Source organism: Apis laboriosa, unplaced genomic scaffold (assembly GCF_014066325.1).
Source record: "Apis laboriosa isolate Shangri-la unplaced genomic scaffold, ASM1406632v1 scaffold18_cov149, whole genome shotgun sequence".
In the NCBI taxonomy this organism is placed as follows: Eukaryota; Metazoa; Arthropoda; class Insecta; order Hymenoptera; family Apidae; genus Apis; species Apis laboriosa.
In genome coordinates, this window is record NW_025222233.1 from 583543 (window position 1) to 597819 (window position 14277).

A 14277-nucleotide genomic window follows, 5' to 3' on the forward strand; every position below is an offset into this window, starting at 1 on the left:
TTATATATTTATAATATATTTTTATATTTATATATTTATATATTTATAATATATTTATTTATAATTACATAATTTTTAGTATTTAATTTTATCTTTATATTTATTTTTATAATACCGGAATATATCTTTATCTTAATATATAATATTATTAGATAATTGTATTTAAATATTTTTTATTTAATAATAATATTTTATTAATANTTATTATAAGATTATTCACTATATATTGAACAATATTATCTTCATTATAAATATTTATATAAAAATTATTTATAATCATATAAAATCTTCATTTGTTTGTCATATTATTTGTCATAATCCTAACATATTAAATTTCTGCGTGTAATTTTATTAATATTGTAATATTGTATTAATATATATATAACTATAAAAAATAAAATAATGGGATTTAAAAATTATGATAAATATATCCTGTGTATTAACATATGTATTAACATGTATATATACAATATATTAACATTTACATATATAAACAAATATATAGATATATGAATAGATCTATGAAACAACGTATTAATACGTTTTGTGTTTTAAATTATCATTGTTAGCCGGTCTGTGAACTGCTCAATTACATCACGTGTAGCTGGAATGCATAGATTGTTTCAATCAATTGGCACTCGGTGCCTCTGGAACTTTCGTAATGGAAGAATTATGTTGCCAGGCCATTCGTAAGACGACCCTTGACGACCGATTATGAACTATAATCTGTTTACAAAGGCTGATTTTATCCGACTCAACGTTATATGCGAGTCGTTTTGCTTTCATCCCAAGAAATGAGCATCATTATCGATAATATATATACATTATGTATATATATATATATATATATATATATATATATGTATATACAAATTTCAAAGCCCACACAAAATCCTACTATTAAATAACAAATAACGTTATTTTGCACCGTTTTTTTTCATACGTTTAATATCGTATGACCAGAAGTATTCCGGATCGATATTCAGAACATAACATCGATAACAATCTGCTAACGCCACACATCTATTACAGTAGTATAATCGTACTTATGAAATTTTAACAAAATATTTTCTATATTTCTCGTCATATGAAAAAAAATTTGTAAAATTTAATAAAATTGTAATTGAATAAATATTAAATATAAAAAAATAATATTTATGTATTTTTGTATATATATTTTATATGTATAATATATATATATCTAGCATCTAATATTATAGAATGATATTTGAAAAAAAAGATAAAAAGAAATATAAAATCAAGCTTATATTTTATATATTCTATTTTATATTTAATTTTTTATAATATTCAGCGTGCTGTAAAATAAATTCCTAAATAATATTATGTAAATTTTAGTCAAAAATTAAATGGAATTTAACCAACAGTTTAGGCTATTATTCATAAAGGATGATAGTTGAACTCTGTCCAATACTTAAACTAAATTGAAGTAGAATTGGTCTGTGGGAACGTTTATCATCACATATGTATATGTTAACTTAATAGCTATTATCAACTAATACTTTGAAGTTCCTTTCATTTCTTAAAATTTCACAAGCAATTTTTTTTAATAATAAAAATTATACGATCTTTAAACAAATTTAATTTATAATATATTTTACAATATTTATTATCAATATTAATATTTAATATTATTAATATCTCATGTAAAATATTTTTTAATAATAGTTTATATATTTAACATTTTATTTATATTTTAGAATATTAAAATATAATAAAAACAACGAATTTTATACTATATAATACTAATTTTATACTATATACATACTATTATATATGTAAAAATAGATGTTTTTTATTTTTAATTATTAAAGATAAAAATGTTTGAAACTAAGAAAAATTATTTATTGTTAATTAAAAAAAATTAAATAATACATATAATACATATAATAATATATAAATAATAATAACATATAAATAAAAATGAATAATAAGGACAATTCAAGAAAATTATTAAGATTTTTAGACTTCATTTTATTAAGTTGTGTTAAAAAATATTATAATCTAATAATGTAAATTATGAATTTATTAATTGAAAAATAATTTGAATTTAGCGCACTAGTTTTTATATTATCGAATCAGATTGGTTAAAAGTTTACTATGGTATAATGTAAAAATTTTTAAAAATTAACAATATTGTATACAAATAATTTTTTAATTCTGAAGTTACTAAATTCTGACAAAATTTGCAAAAACACAAAAAAAATTATTATTAGATTATTATTAGACGAACTTTATATGATTATTATAGTTTTGCTATATAAATATTTTTCTAGTATTTTTACTAGGAGAAGTTTGTTAAAGTGTTACTAAAATATTACTTTCATATTTATTTGATATTTGTAATTGAAAAAATGTTGTTTCACTTCTATTAATTTTATTAATAATATGTCATTAAAATTTTGAAATGTTATACATGTATTATACATGCACAAACATACATATATATTATAGATATATATATATACATATACACAATAATATAATACTTTTTTTCAGAATATCATTAAGAAAAGATTTTCATTATCAATTGTAAAATGTCAAAATATTTGGAAAGAATACAGGATATATTAAAAAATGCAGATAGTAAGAAGATCACAGATAAAAGAGTATGTATTTATTCAAATATATGTATAATTTTTTATATAATATATTATACATTATATAATTTTGCTTCTTTAAATCAATGAATTTTATTTTGACATTTTGAAAAAAAATTCTATATAACTATATATCTATATTTTTATATTTATAACAAAAATAATATTAATTAACATTTATAAATATTATACATTAATAAAAACTAATATATTAGAGTTATTTAATAATCTGTTAATTATTAGTAGAGTTATTTAATAATATTTTTCATAAAAGATATTTTATTTTATTTTATTTACATCATTCCTTGAAATATTAAATATAAATAATAATTTTTATTTTAGAAATGTGTTTTAGATCTATTAGATATATATGAAAATGAAGAAGCAATAATAGAAATCTGTAGAAATACAGAAAAAAAAACACAAAATATTATAAATTGGTCTTATATATTACATATAGTTCATAAAATATTATTAAATGTAAGTATATTTTTATTCTTAAAATAATTAAAATAAAATTTATTAAAATTAATATTAAAAGAGTCAAAAAAATATAATTATATTTATTATTAAAGGAAACAGATAGACTTGCTTGTAAAGATATTAATAGTAAAACAGTAATTACTGAACGACAAAATACATGTATACTCATACAAAAAACATTTCAATATGCAAATTGTCATAAAATACCACTTTTAAAATGCAATGATATAATGCCTTTAATTTTGCAAGTTTTAGGCACAGATATATATAAGTATTATTATGATACTTATATAAATGTATTAATTTCTTATATTCTTCCATTTAGAATATATCAAATAAATATGCTTCCTAAATACTGGGAAGAATTATTAAAAATATGTATAAATTTATATAATCATATGTCTTCTGTTATAAGTAAGAAAACTGTTTTAGATGCTTTACAAATGATTATTGAATATGGTTGTTTGCATACAAATTTAATTTTGAATATAAAAGAACTATTATCTTTTTTAGGTATGTGAAATAACTTTTGAAACAAATTCTTTACTTCATAAAAATTCTATATTAAAAATAGAAATTTATATATATATTTATATTTATAAATATGTTTATGAATCATTGCAATATATCTTCTTTTGATTTTAGAAAATATTTTCTCTGATGTAAAAATAAATCAAGAAATTTTAGCTGAGTCTAGTTATAAACTTACAAATACAATATGTCAACAAATTGCAATAGAATATAGAATTACACTGTGTCATTTTAGTGAAAATATTTTATCAAATATAATCAGCTTAAAAGGTTCTATTGAAAAATATAAACTTTTATTACTTTTTATACAAATTCATCATCCTAAAGGGGCATGTAAAACTGATGATGGTGCCTATGCTTATAATTGGGAAAAATGGTATACAGTACTTAAAAGTATGTATCTAATGATTTTGAAAGATTTTAAAGCAGATATACTTTCAAAAAGTTTCCTTCGTCTTGCAACTGAAGGTAATATTTATATTTTTTTCTAAATTACAAAATAAAAATATTTTATTAATTATTAACTTTAAAAATATAATTTTTAGTTTTGAAACAAATATTAGAAAATCCAGATTTAATTATTGAAAAAAAATTTAATGAATATGATTATATACAACCAATAAAACGTAGACGAATTGTTGCTAAAATAAATGGACCACTTGATATGCTTATTAATAGTAGTCCAGAAGAAGCTTGGCCAATGATACAAGTTTTAACAATGTTATTTGAACAATATCCTAAATGTTTAAAATCAGAAGATTTTCCAATGTTCCTAAAAAATTTAGTAAATCTTTTTACATTATCTTGCAAAGAAGAAAATATTATGGACAATTTATATGAATTAGCTGCAGTTCTATTAATGAATGAACAAACATTTTCTATAACAGATGTAGAAAATTTAAATATTTATTGGGATAAAATATGGGATATTTTATTAAGGTATGATATTTAATATTTAGATTTTTTTATGATAAATTCATTAGAAATTTTTATGAATATTTATATTTTAATATATAAACTTTTCTAGAATATTCATTTTATGTTTCTCAATATTAATTTATTATTTTAGATCTTTAAACATAAATCAGAATGAAATATCAACTCATAAACTTATGCAACTCTTTATAATACATAATAAGATAACAAATCCAAATATACTTTTAAAATTATATTTTACAAATGTGATTAAATGGTCAATTATGAGTTTACATACATTAACAATAATTTGTGAACATTTTGCTTTATCTATTGATATTACAATGTTTAATATAAATATGTACTCACCAACAACAAATTCAAATTGTATTAGGTCATGTCTTATAAAATGGATATTAAATATTCCCTGGCATAAAATGGCAACACAAATAAAAATTGATGAATTATGTTTATTACTCATTAACATTACATTAAAAATAAAACCTGAAAAACAAATAAAATTCAAAAAATATAATATTAATAAGTCATGTGATTGTTTAAAAAATGAACAAAATACTGAATTATTTTGCGAACATATTGAAGAATGTTATTTATTATTAACATATAAAAAAAATTTATTTACTGAGGAAAAAAGAAAAAATACTGAACAAAAACCAAAAAGAAATGAACATATATTATACATGCAAAATATTGTAAATTATTTAATGAATAGTTTATATGTTATTATCAATGAAAATGAAAGTGATGATCTTCATGTAATTATAATAAAAATTACAATTATAGCAAAAATTATATCAATAATGAGACAATTAAATATGATATCTAAAAACATTGAAGAATTATCTTTAATGCAAGCAATGAAAAATTATTTACATATTGTTTATGGTTTATTAGAAAATATAGATCCATCAAGAAGTAAATATATTTATCTTTATAATGTAACAAAAGCACTTAATACATTATATGAAACATCATATGATATTGATGTGGCAAAAATAATTGTTACATCTGCAACATTAGATATGTTAAAAAATATATTTAGTTTAATGAATATTGAAGATCATGAACTTATTGATTATAAAACAAATAATGATTATTATAATGATTATGAATCTCTACAAAATAGACGTAAATATCTAGATAGAGATATTATACAAAAAAAACAATGTAATTTTTGTAATGAAGGTACAATTAGAATACAAGCAACAAAAGCTTTAACTTTATTTTGCTGTATAAATACAGGACAAGAAAAATGTGAAATTCAAATAAAACTTATGAATAATTTACTTAATATTAACATGTATGATCTTTCACATACAGTTGATTTTATAATGGCTATAACAGTTTTAAAATCTTCAGCAAAATATGGTAAAGAAGAATTATGGAAAAATCACAATGAACTACCATTGAAAAATTTATTGAAATTATATAACGAATGTTATAAAGATGAAATGGTTATCCGTTATATATTTGATATTCTACCATATTTTTTTAGTTATGCCTTAAGTCACAATTATAAAATAGATAATTTAATGGATATTATTATGCATTTTAATAAACTTCAATCGGAAAAAAAATATGGTTTTATTGTTCATAAAGATTTTATTAAATGCCTCACAGAAATTATTTATATTAATCCTTCATATTTTTATTATATTACACATAATGCTTCGAAAATGCCAATAATTGAAGGAATTTTAATATCTCTTAATAGTTCTTCATTTCTTGTACGATTACAAATAATTAAATGTATACAAAACATATATTCGATAAAAACTATACCTTTTAAATGGAAAGAAATGTTATTTAAACAAATAGAAGAATCAATAAATAAGTTAATTATTAACAATGAATCAGATGATAAAGTGAAAACAGATAAAAAAGAAATTATAACAAGAAGTACTTTATTAATGCTTGGTGCTATAATATCTGCCAGTGGAACATTTCAATGTCATGCTTTATTAACAATGTTACGCTTTAGTATTGACAAAAAAGTAGATAATCAAATAATTTCAAAACCAATAAATATTATGGCAAATCAAATCGATTATTCAAACATCATTGAAGACAATTTAAGTTATTTAATGACATATTGGTTTAATTCAAAATATTCGTCACAATTATTTCCTTGGAATTTAATAATAAATTCCAATAAATCAGAAGAAGAATTTTATAAAGTATATAGTGATACATTAACATTTATTAAATTTCAAAATTTAGAACTTTCTAGTACTATTTCTTTTTGCAATTCCATTAAATTATCATTTGAACGAATCAGTGAGAATATTTTTCCACAAATTTTATCATGGTTATTGTATTGTATTAATGGAAATAATGGAAATATTTCAAAACAATTAGCATGCAAAATATTTCATAAATTAGTATCAAATCGAGATGAATTTGTCAAAATAAAAAAATTTTCTAATTTATTTAAAGATAAATTTGAAGAAATATTAATATTTCTTATTGAAAGATTACATGATGAAGATTATCTTGAAGAAATATTAGAAGAGAGAATATCATTTCCTATATCAGATCCACCTCATTTTAAAAAAGATATAATAATTGATTGTTTAAAGTATATGGAAGAAAACTTTTTTACTGAAAAAATGTCTATACAATATGTTTTAGTTTGTAATTGTCCAAATGTATTGCAAAAGATATTATTACATTTAACTCATAATATTTATAAAAAAAAATTTGAGGAATATAAAATAAAAGCTTTTCATCAGTATATTTTTTTTTGTACATTACTTATTAAAGAACTGAAAAATGATTATTTTAATACATTATCCATGTATGTTATAAAAGATATTAGTTATACTTTACTTCATATAATTAAAATATATGATGATATTCTTCGTAAATTGGCATGTAAATATTTTTATAAATTTATAAAACATGTTTTAAATATAAGATGTGAACAAATCAAAGAAATTTTGAACTTCACTGTTACAACTTTAATTCCTATAATACAAACGGAAAACATACCTATAAGTTTAGAAATATTACAGTTCTTAATAATTGATCAAAAAGAAATATTATATGATGCAATAGAGAAGTTAAATTTATTTCCAAAAGATCCGATTTTTTTAGATATACGAAATATACATTATAATTTGAAATATAAAGCAAAAAAAATTTGTAGTTTGGAAGAAGAAGTGCAACATTTTTTGAATACAACATCTGATAAATGTATACATTATAGTGTAGAAGATGTTGCTCATTTACACATACAATTATCTACAAGAAAAGAAGAATTACGAGAATTATATGATAAACTTGAAATATTTCATGGATTTTTTAGTAATTGTACCTCAAGCATATTGTATCAATTGGTGTATAAACTTATAAAATTAACAGCATCTTCTGATATAAATGTTTCACTCGAAGCCGTAAAATGTTTAGGTGATTTAGGCCCAATTGATTTGACATCAATGATATATTTTGAAAAAAATCATGTTAGAGAATCTTCTGATTTAATAGAAATATTATCATATAAAATAGCAATAACAATGATACAATTCTTATTTCAAAATAATATTGAAATTCGGAAAAAAAGTGCTAATGTTCTTTATGTTGTATTTTCATCTTCTTGGGGACAAAAACTATTGAACATAAAATATATGGAATATTTAAAAACTATTTTAGATGAACCACAAGTATTACCCATTAATTATATTCAGCCATTTATAAGTAATAAAAATTCAAAAATTAATAGCATTGAAATAAATTATATAAAAATGAATAATATTATAAATCAAAATAATACTATTTGGACAGTTCAATCTGATGGTTCATATTCCAGTTGGATTATAGCATTAACATGTAATATTTTAGAATGTTTTATAGGATTTTATTCTGAAAATTTAATCCCCATTTGTACTTTAAGTACTGATTTTTGTGAAATAATTTTACCGAGAATTATATTTTTAATAATTCATACAGATGAACAGTTTATAACTACATTATGTTTATGTATTAATAAATTTTTTGAATATCATTTTAATTTTACAATAGAAACAAATAATACAAAATTTATAAATTGTGATCATTGTACTGTACGTTGTATGTTAAATATTGTGAATTATATTAGAATGCAAATTTCAAACAATATTTTAAAATTAAATTATATATATATTGCAAAAGCTGCCAAATATTGTTCAGCATTTTTTACTGCAATATTATATGCAGAAATGTCTTGTGAAACTATTTTAAATGATTATAGTAAATTTAATACTGCTTCAAAAATTGATTTTGTTTATGAATTGTCACCTGAACAAGGAAGAGTAATACAAAACATACTTAGAGAATCTTATGCAAAAATAGGTGATTTTGATGCCATTAATGGTACTGGTTCCTCACATTTATTAGATTATTCTTCTCGTATTGAACATTATATTCATACAAATGAATGGAATAAAGTAATGCTTGCACAAGATGTTGAACTTTCTTTTGGAAATATGGCAGTAATCAAAGGTAAATGATAAAATTATATGTTGATTTGATATAGAAATATACATCAATAATGTTATAATAATTTTAGTAAAAAAATATTAACACATTATCATAAGATATTATGTTTTTTTTTAAATTTTTTATTCTAAAATATTAATTAGAATTAAATTATATTAATTATAAAATTTTAATGAATTAAATAAATTTATATTTAATACATTATATATTTCAGAAATGGCAAATGGATTACAACAATCAGGTCTTCAATATTTACTTAGTAATTTTATATCTATTATGTTGAAAAATGGTGCAAAAATAGATGAAGAGATTCAATATGAATGTGCTTGGCGACTTAGTAATTGGAATATTTGTGAAACAAATCAAATTTTATACACACAGAATAACTGTAATTTAAAATTAGAAGTATCTGAACATGATTATAATTTTTATCATTATCAAGCATTAAAATATTTTCATGAAGGTAATAAAATAGGTATACAAGATGCAATTCAAAATGCTCGCATTAGCATTATAAAAGCACTTAGAAGCATTAGTCTAGGTAAGATTTATTAAAATTTTTAATATTTTTATGTTTATTTAAAGATTTATTATTTTTAGAAAATAATAAAACTATATATGAAAAATTAATGCAATTACAATTAATTAATGAAATTGAGGAATTAAGTTTTGCTAAACAAGATGAATATGAACAAATATTGCATAAATGGCAACAGCAAGATGTTGCAAATTTTAGTGATTTTCAATATATTGAACCCATTTTAACTCAAAGAACTATAATGTTTCAAATAAATAATATTTTAATTGATAATATAAATATTAAAAATGCGCTTTTTAATACATATTTACAAATATCAAAAATAGCAGCAGATAAAGAGGATTTGCAAATTGCTACTCGTGCATTAGGTATATATAACAAAAAGTGTTATAACACTTAAATTAATTATAAATTATAATATTTTATTTTTATTTTACACTTTATATTATATTTTTTTTTATATATTATACATATTATAAATTTTTTTATGAAAGCTATTTTGACAAAACAAAAAGATATACCACAAAAAATTCAAGATCAATTACTTTATCAAGAATCTCTATTAGCACGACTTAGAAAGGATGTATATGTTGGAAGATTTCTTTTACGTAATTTAATGTACAAGGAAGATTTGGATATAAATTTGCAAGCACAAATATTAAGAGTTTATGGAGATTGGATGGCTGAAACAAAATCAGAAAATCCCCAAGTACATATTATTTATAGTAAATTATAAGAGAAAATTAAATTATGAAAAGAATTGAAATTATCTAATATTTTACAATTTATATTTATTTTTCAGACTGTGATAAAGGATTATTATTTAAAATCTATAGATATAAACACATCAATTATACAAACTACACAAAATATTAATACTATTAAAGATTTACATGATACACAAGTAGCATTAGCTCGTTTTGCTGATAATCAATTTGAGCAAATTAGTATATATATGAAATCTCCTCAATTTGAAAATCTAAAAGAATGTGTTGCTTACTCTTATAAAGGAATTAATGAACATTCAAGTACTGAAGATAAAGATATTAGAAGTGCAATGATTTTAAATCAAAGACAAAATACAAATGATGTGGCAGAACTAGAACATATACAGAAAGAAAAAAATAATTATTTAATTTTAGCATTAAAGTAAGTTCCATATAATATCAATTCATAATATCTTTTTTTAATATATCAAAAAAAAAATATATTTTTTATTTATTGTATTTATTAATATTTAAATATTTTTTAATTAAAATTGATATAATTTTATGTAATATTAACTTATTTATTATATATAAAATATAAAAATTATCTTTTCAATTAGGTATTACTTAATCATATTACAACAAAGTGAAAATTATAATTTATTAATATTTAGAGTAATAGCACTTTGGTTAGATAACATACACCAAAAAGAAATTAATAATTTATTGCAAGAAAATTTAAATAAAATACCATCTTTTAAATTTATTCCACTTGTGCCACAATTAGCAGCACATATGAATGATGATTTTAATGAATTTTCTGAAAAAATATATTTTATTATGAAACGTTGTGCTTTAGAGCATCCTCATCATACATTACCAGTATTATTAGCATTAAAAAATTTATATGGTGATTATGATTATACTACATTTAAAAAAGGTAAAATTTTAGAACCAAGAGTTCTTGGAGCTCAAAGATTATTAAAAGAATTAACAAATTCAAATTTAATTCTACAAGAAATGGAAAAATTATCACATGCTTTAGTTATGTTAGCCAATCTTCCAACTACTTCAAATAAATGTAAGTATATTGTACTTTAATGAAAATATTTTATTACATACTACATACATACTTATTATACATATAATTATACATATCATTACATATAAAAAGATATATTGACAACAATTTTAAATCATTTATAATATATTTTTTATTTATAGCAGGTTGTATAATAAAAATACCAAGAAATCAAGAAATTTTAAAAATTAAAAATTTTGAAAATATATTTGTACCAACATTGACAATTAATGTAAAACCATATAAAAATTATAGTAATATTATTGGTATTACTAAATACATAGAAACATATGAAACTGTTGGAGGTGTGAATACTCCAAAAAAATTAACTTGTATTGGTACAGATGGTATACAAAGATATCAATTAATAAAAGTATATAATCTATAAATATTCTAATATCAAATTAAACTTGATTCTATTAAAAATTAATAATATATACATTTAATATATATATTTATAAATAATATATGCATTTCTTTCGTATAATATTATATTAATAGAATATTGATAAAATATTAATGAAATATTAGACTTCAATATATTTAAGATTAAATTATTTAAATATATATTTATTTAGGGAAGAGATGATTTACGACAAGATGCTGTAATGCAACAAGTTTTTAATGTAATGAATACATTATTAAAATCTTATAAAGATACTAAACGTAGAAAATTAACAATTAGAACTTATAAGGTAATATCAATACATTCTTTATATTTTAAACATTTTCTTTATTATCTTTATTATAATTTATTAATTATTAATTAAAATTATTTCTTTAAATAAATATTTTTTCATTTTATTATATTGAATATATTAAGTATTTATTTTATATATTTATTTATGTATATCTAGGTTGTACCATTAACACAAAGGTCAGGAATACTTGAATGGTGTGATAATACAACACCTATAATAAATGTATTAATAGGTTCAAATAATATACCAGGACTGCATAAGAAATACTATCCTAACGACTATACAGCAAATTTTTGTAAAGAAAAATTAGCTGTAAGATTATACTTAAATAATATTTTATTTTAAAATTAATAATAACTTATTGTTATTTTGGTTATTTGTATATATCTTATAATAAATATATATTTATATTTAATAAATGTATTTATTATAAGATAATTTATTTTAAACATATATATAATATGTTTTACTTATAGGCTGTAGGAAAATCATCAACTGAAGTAAAATTGAAAGTATTTATGGACTGCTGTACTCATATGCATCCAGTGATGCATCATTTTTTTATTGAAAAATATCCATCACCTGAAACATGGTTTGAACGCAGATTAGCATATACCCGCAGGTAATAATTTCATTATTAATAATTTGAATGACATATATATGACAATATATAAATATTATATTACTAATAAATTTTATTTATCCATATATTTTTATAGCATAGCAACAACATCAATGGCTGGATATATTTTAGGATTAGGAGATAGACATTTAAATAATATCTTAATTGATCAAGCAACTGCTGAAGTAATTCATATTGATTTTGGTAAATAGAATTATATAATTTTTATAATACAATTCCATAAATATGATGGAATTTTTATATTATATTATTAAATTCATTAGGTATAGCATTTGAACAGGGAAAAGTATTACCAATTCCTGAAACTATTCCATTTCGACTTACACAAAATATTGAAGTAGGAATGGGGGTATCTGGTGTAGAAGGTACAATGAGACATTGTTGTGAGAAAACATTAACAGTATTACGTGATCAAAGACAAATAATTATAACATTACTTCAAGTTCTCTTATATGATCCATTATTTAAATGGAGTATAACACCTGCTAAAGCACATGATATACAAAGTGGAATTTCATCAAGATTAATTGAAAATAATCAATGTAAATATAATTTCTACTTTCATTTTTTTTTCTTTTTTAATAGTTATAGGCTACATGCTGGCGATGCACGAACACGAACAAATTCAAGCAAAATACGTATGTTGGAGAAAGTTGAATTATAGTTTTTTTTATAATATAATTCGATATAATATTTTATTAATAAAACATATATTCATATATTCATATATTACATCAATATTCAACACATATTCAACATATTTTCTATAATATTGCTTGGATTTGTTCATGTTCAATCGATAGTACATAGCGAATGCTATTATTGCGGCTCGACAAGATTACGCGCTTTATGATTAACTGTTTTTTGTTAATAATTTGTTAACAAAGCCATAATGAAAGTTTTTGCGAAGAAATATGTTGAAATTACCTTAGGAATTTTCATATATGAATAAATGTTCCAATATTTTTGGGACATCTTGTATATACATTAATAGTTTAATATTAATATAAAATTAAAATATTAATTATAATATATTAATATTAAGAAAAAAATTTGTTATTAATAGATTCTATAGCAACTAATAAATCAGCAGAAAAAGCTCTTCTCAGAATAGAACAAAAACTACAAGGTACTGAAGAAGGATTAATGTCAAGTGTGTCCGGTCAAGTTGAAAGACTCATACAACAAGCTCATGATCCTATAAATCTTTGTCGTTTATATTATGGATGGCAACCATATTTATAATATTTTAATAATTTCATAATATTTATAAATGAATACTTTTATTTATTATTTAAATTAGTTATTATTTTGCCAAAATTTATAAGAATTCAACAATATTTATAAAGAATTATGAATATTGTTTTTTAAATTTTTTATTTATTTATAAATTATTTATAAATTATTAATATAAGTTTCATCATTTATAAAAAAAAAATTTTGTAAAAAAAAATGTAAATATTTAGATTATCTAAAATATATCTAAAGAACTGAAATTTTAACAGTTTTATTTGTTAATTTTAGCATATATATAATTATAATCATAACATTTGATACCAATAA

The 14277-nt window shown here is 20.0% G+C and overlaps 1 protein-coding gene across 2 annotated transcripts; it reads left to right on the plus strand.

The window, feature by feature from the left end:
* Positions 1–2480: 2480 nt before the first annotated feature.
* LOC122711916 (serine-protein kinase ATM) lies at positions 2481–14049 on the plus strand. Of its 2 annotated transcripts, none has more exons than XM_043931098.1 (18): positions 2481–2627; positions 2961–3098; positions 3194–3614; positions 3747–4100; positions 4178–4571; positions 4702–9047; positions 9259–9585; positions 9645–9950; positions 10077–10291; positions 10385–10731; positions 10910–11370; positions 11514–11743; positions 11949–12065; positions 12228–12383; positions 12548–12693; positions 12791–12897; positions 12978–13256; positions 13781–14049. In XM_043931098.1, the coding sequence occupies exons 1-18, from the start codon at positions 2556–2558 to the stop codon at positions 13957–13959; spliced, it is 8595 nt and encodes a 2864-aa protein (XP_043787033.1). In that variant the 5' UTR covers positions 2481–2555; the 3' UTR covers positions 13960–14049. The 2 variants fall into 2 exon arrangements, with proteins under 2 accessions (XP_043787033.1, XP_043787034.1); XM_043931099.1 differs by having other exon boundaries at positions 11517–11743.
* The last annotated feature ends 228 nt before the right edge of the window (positions 14050–14277 follow it).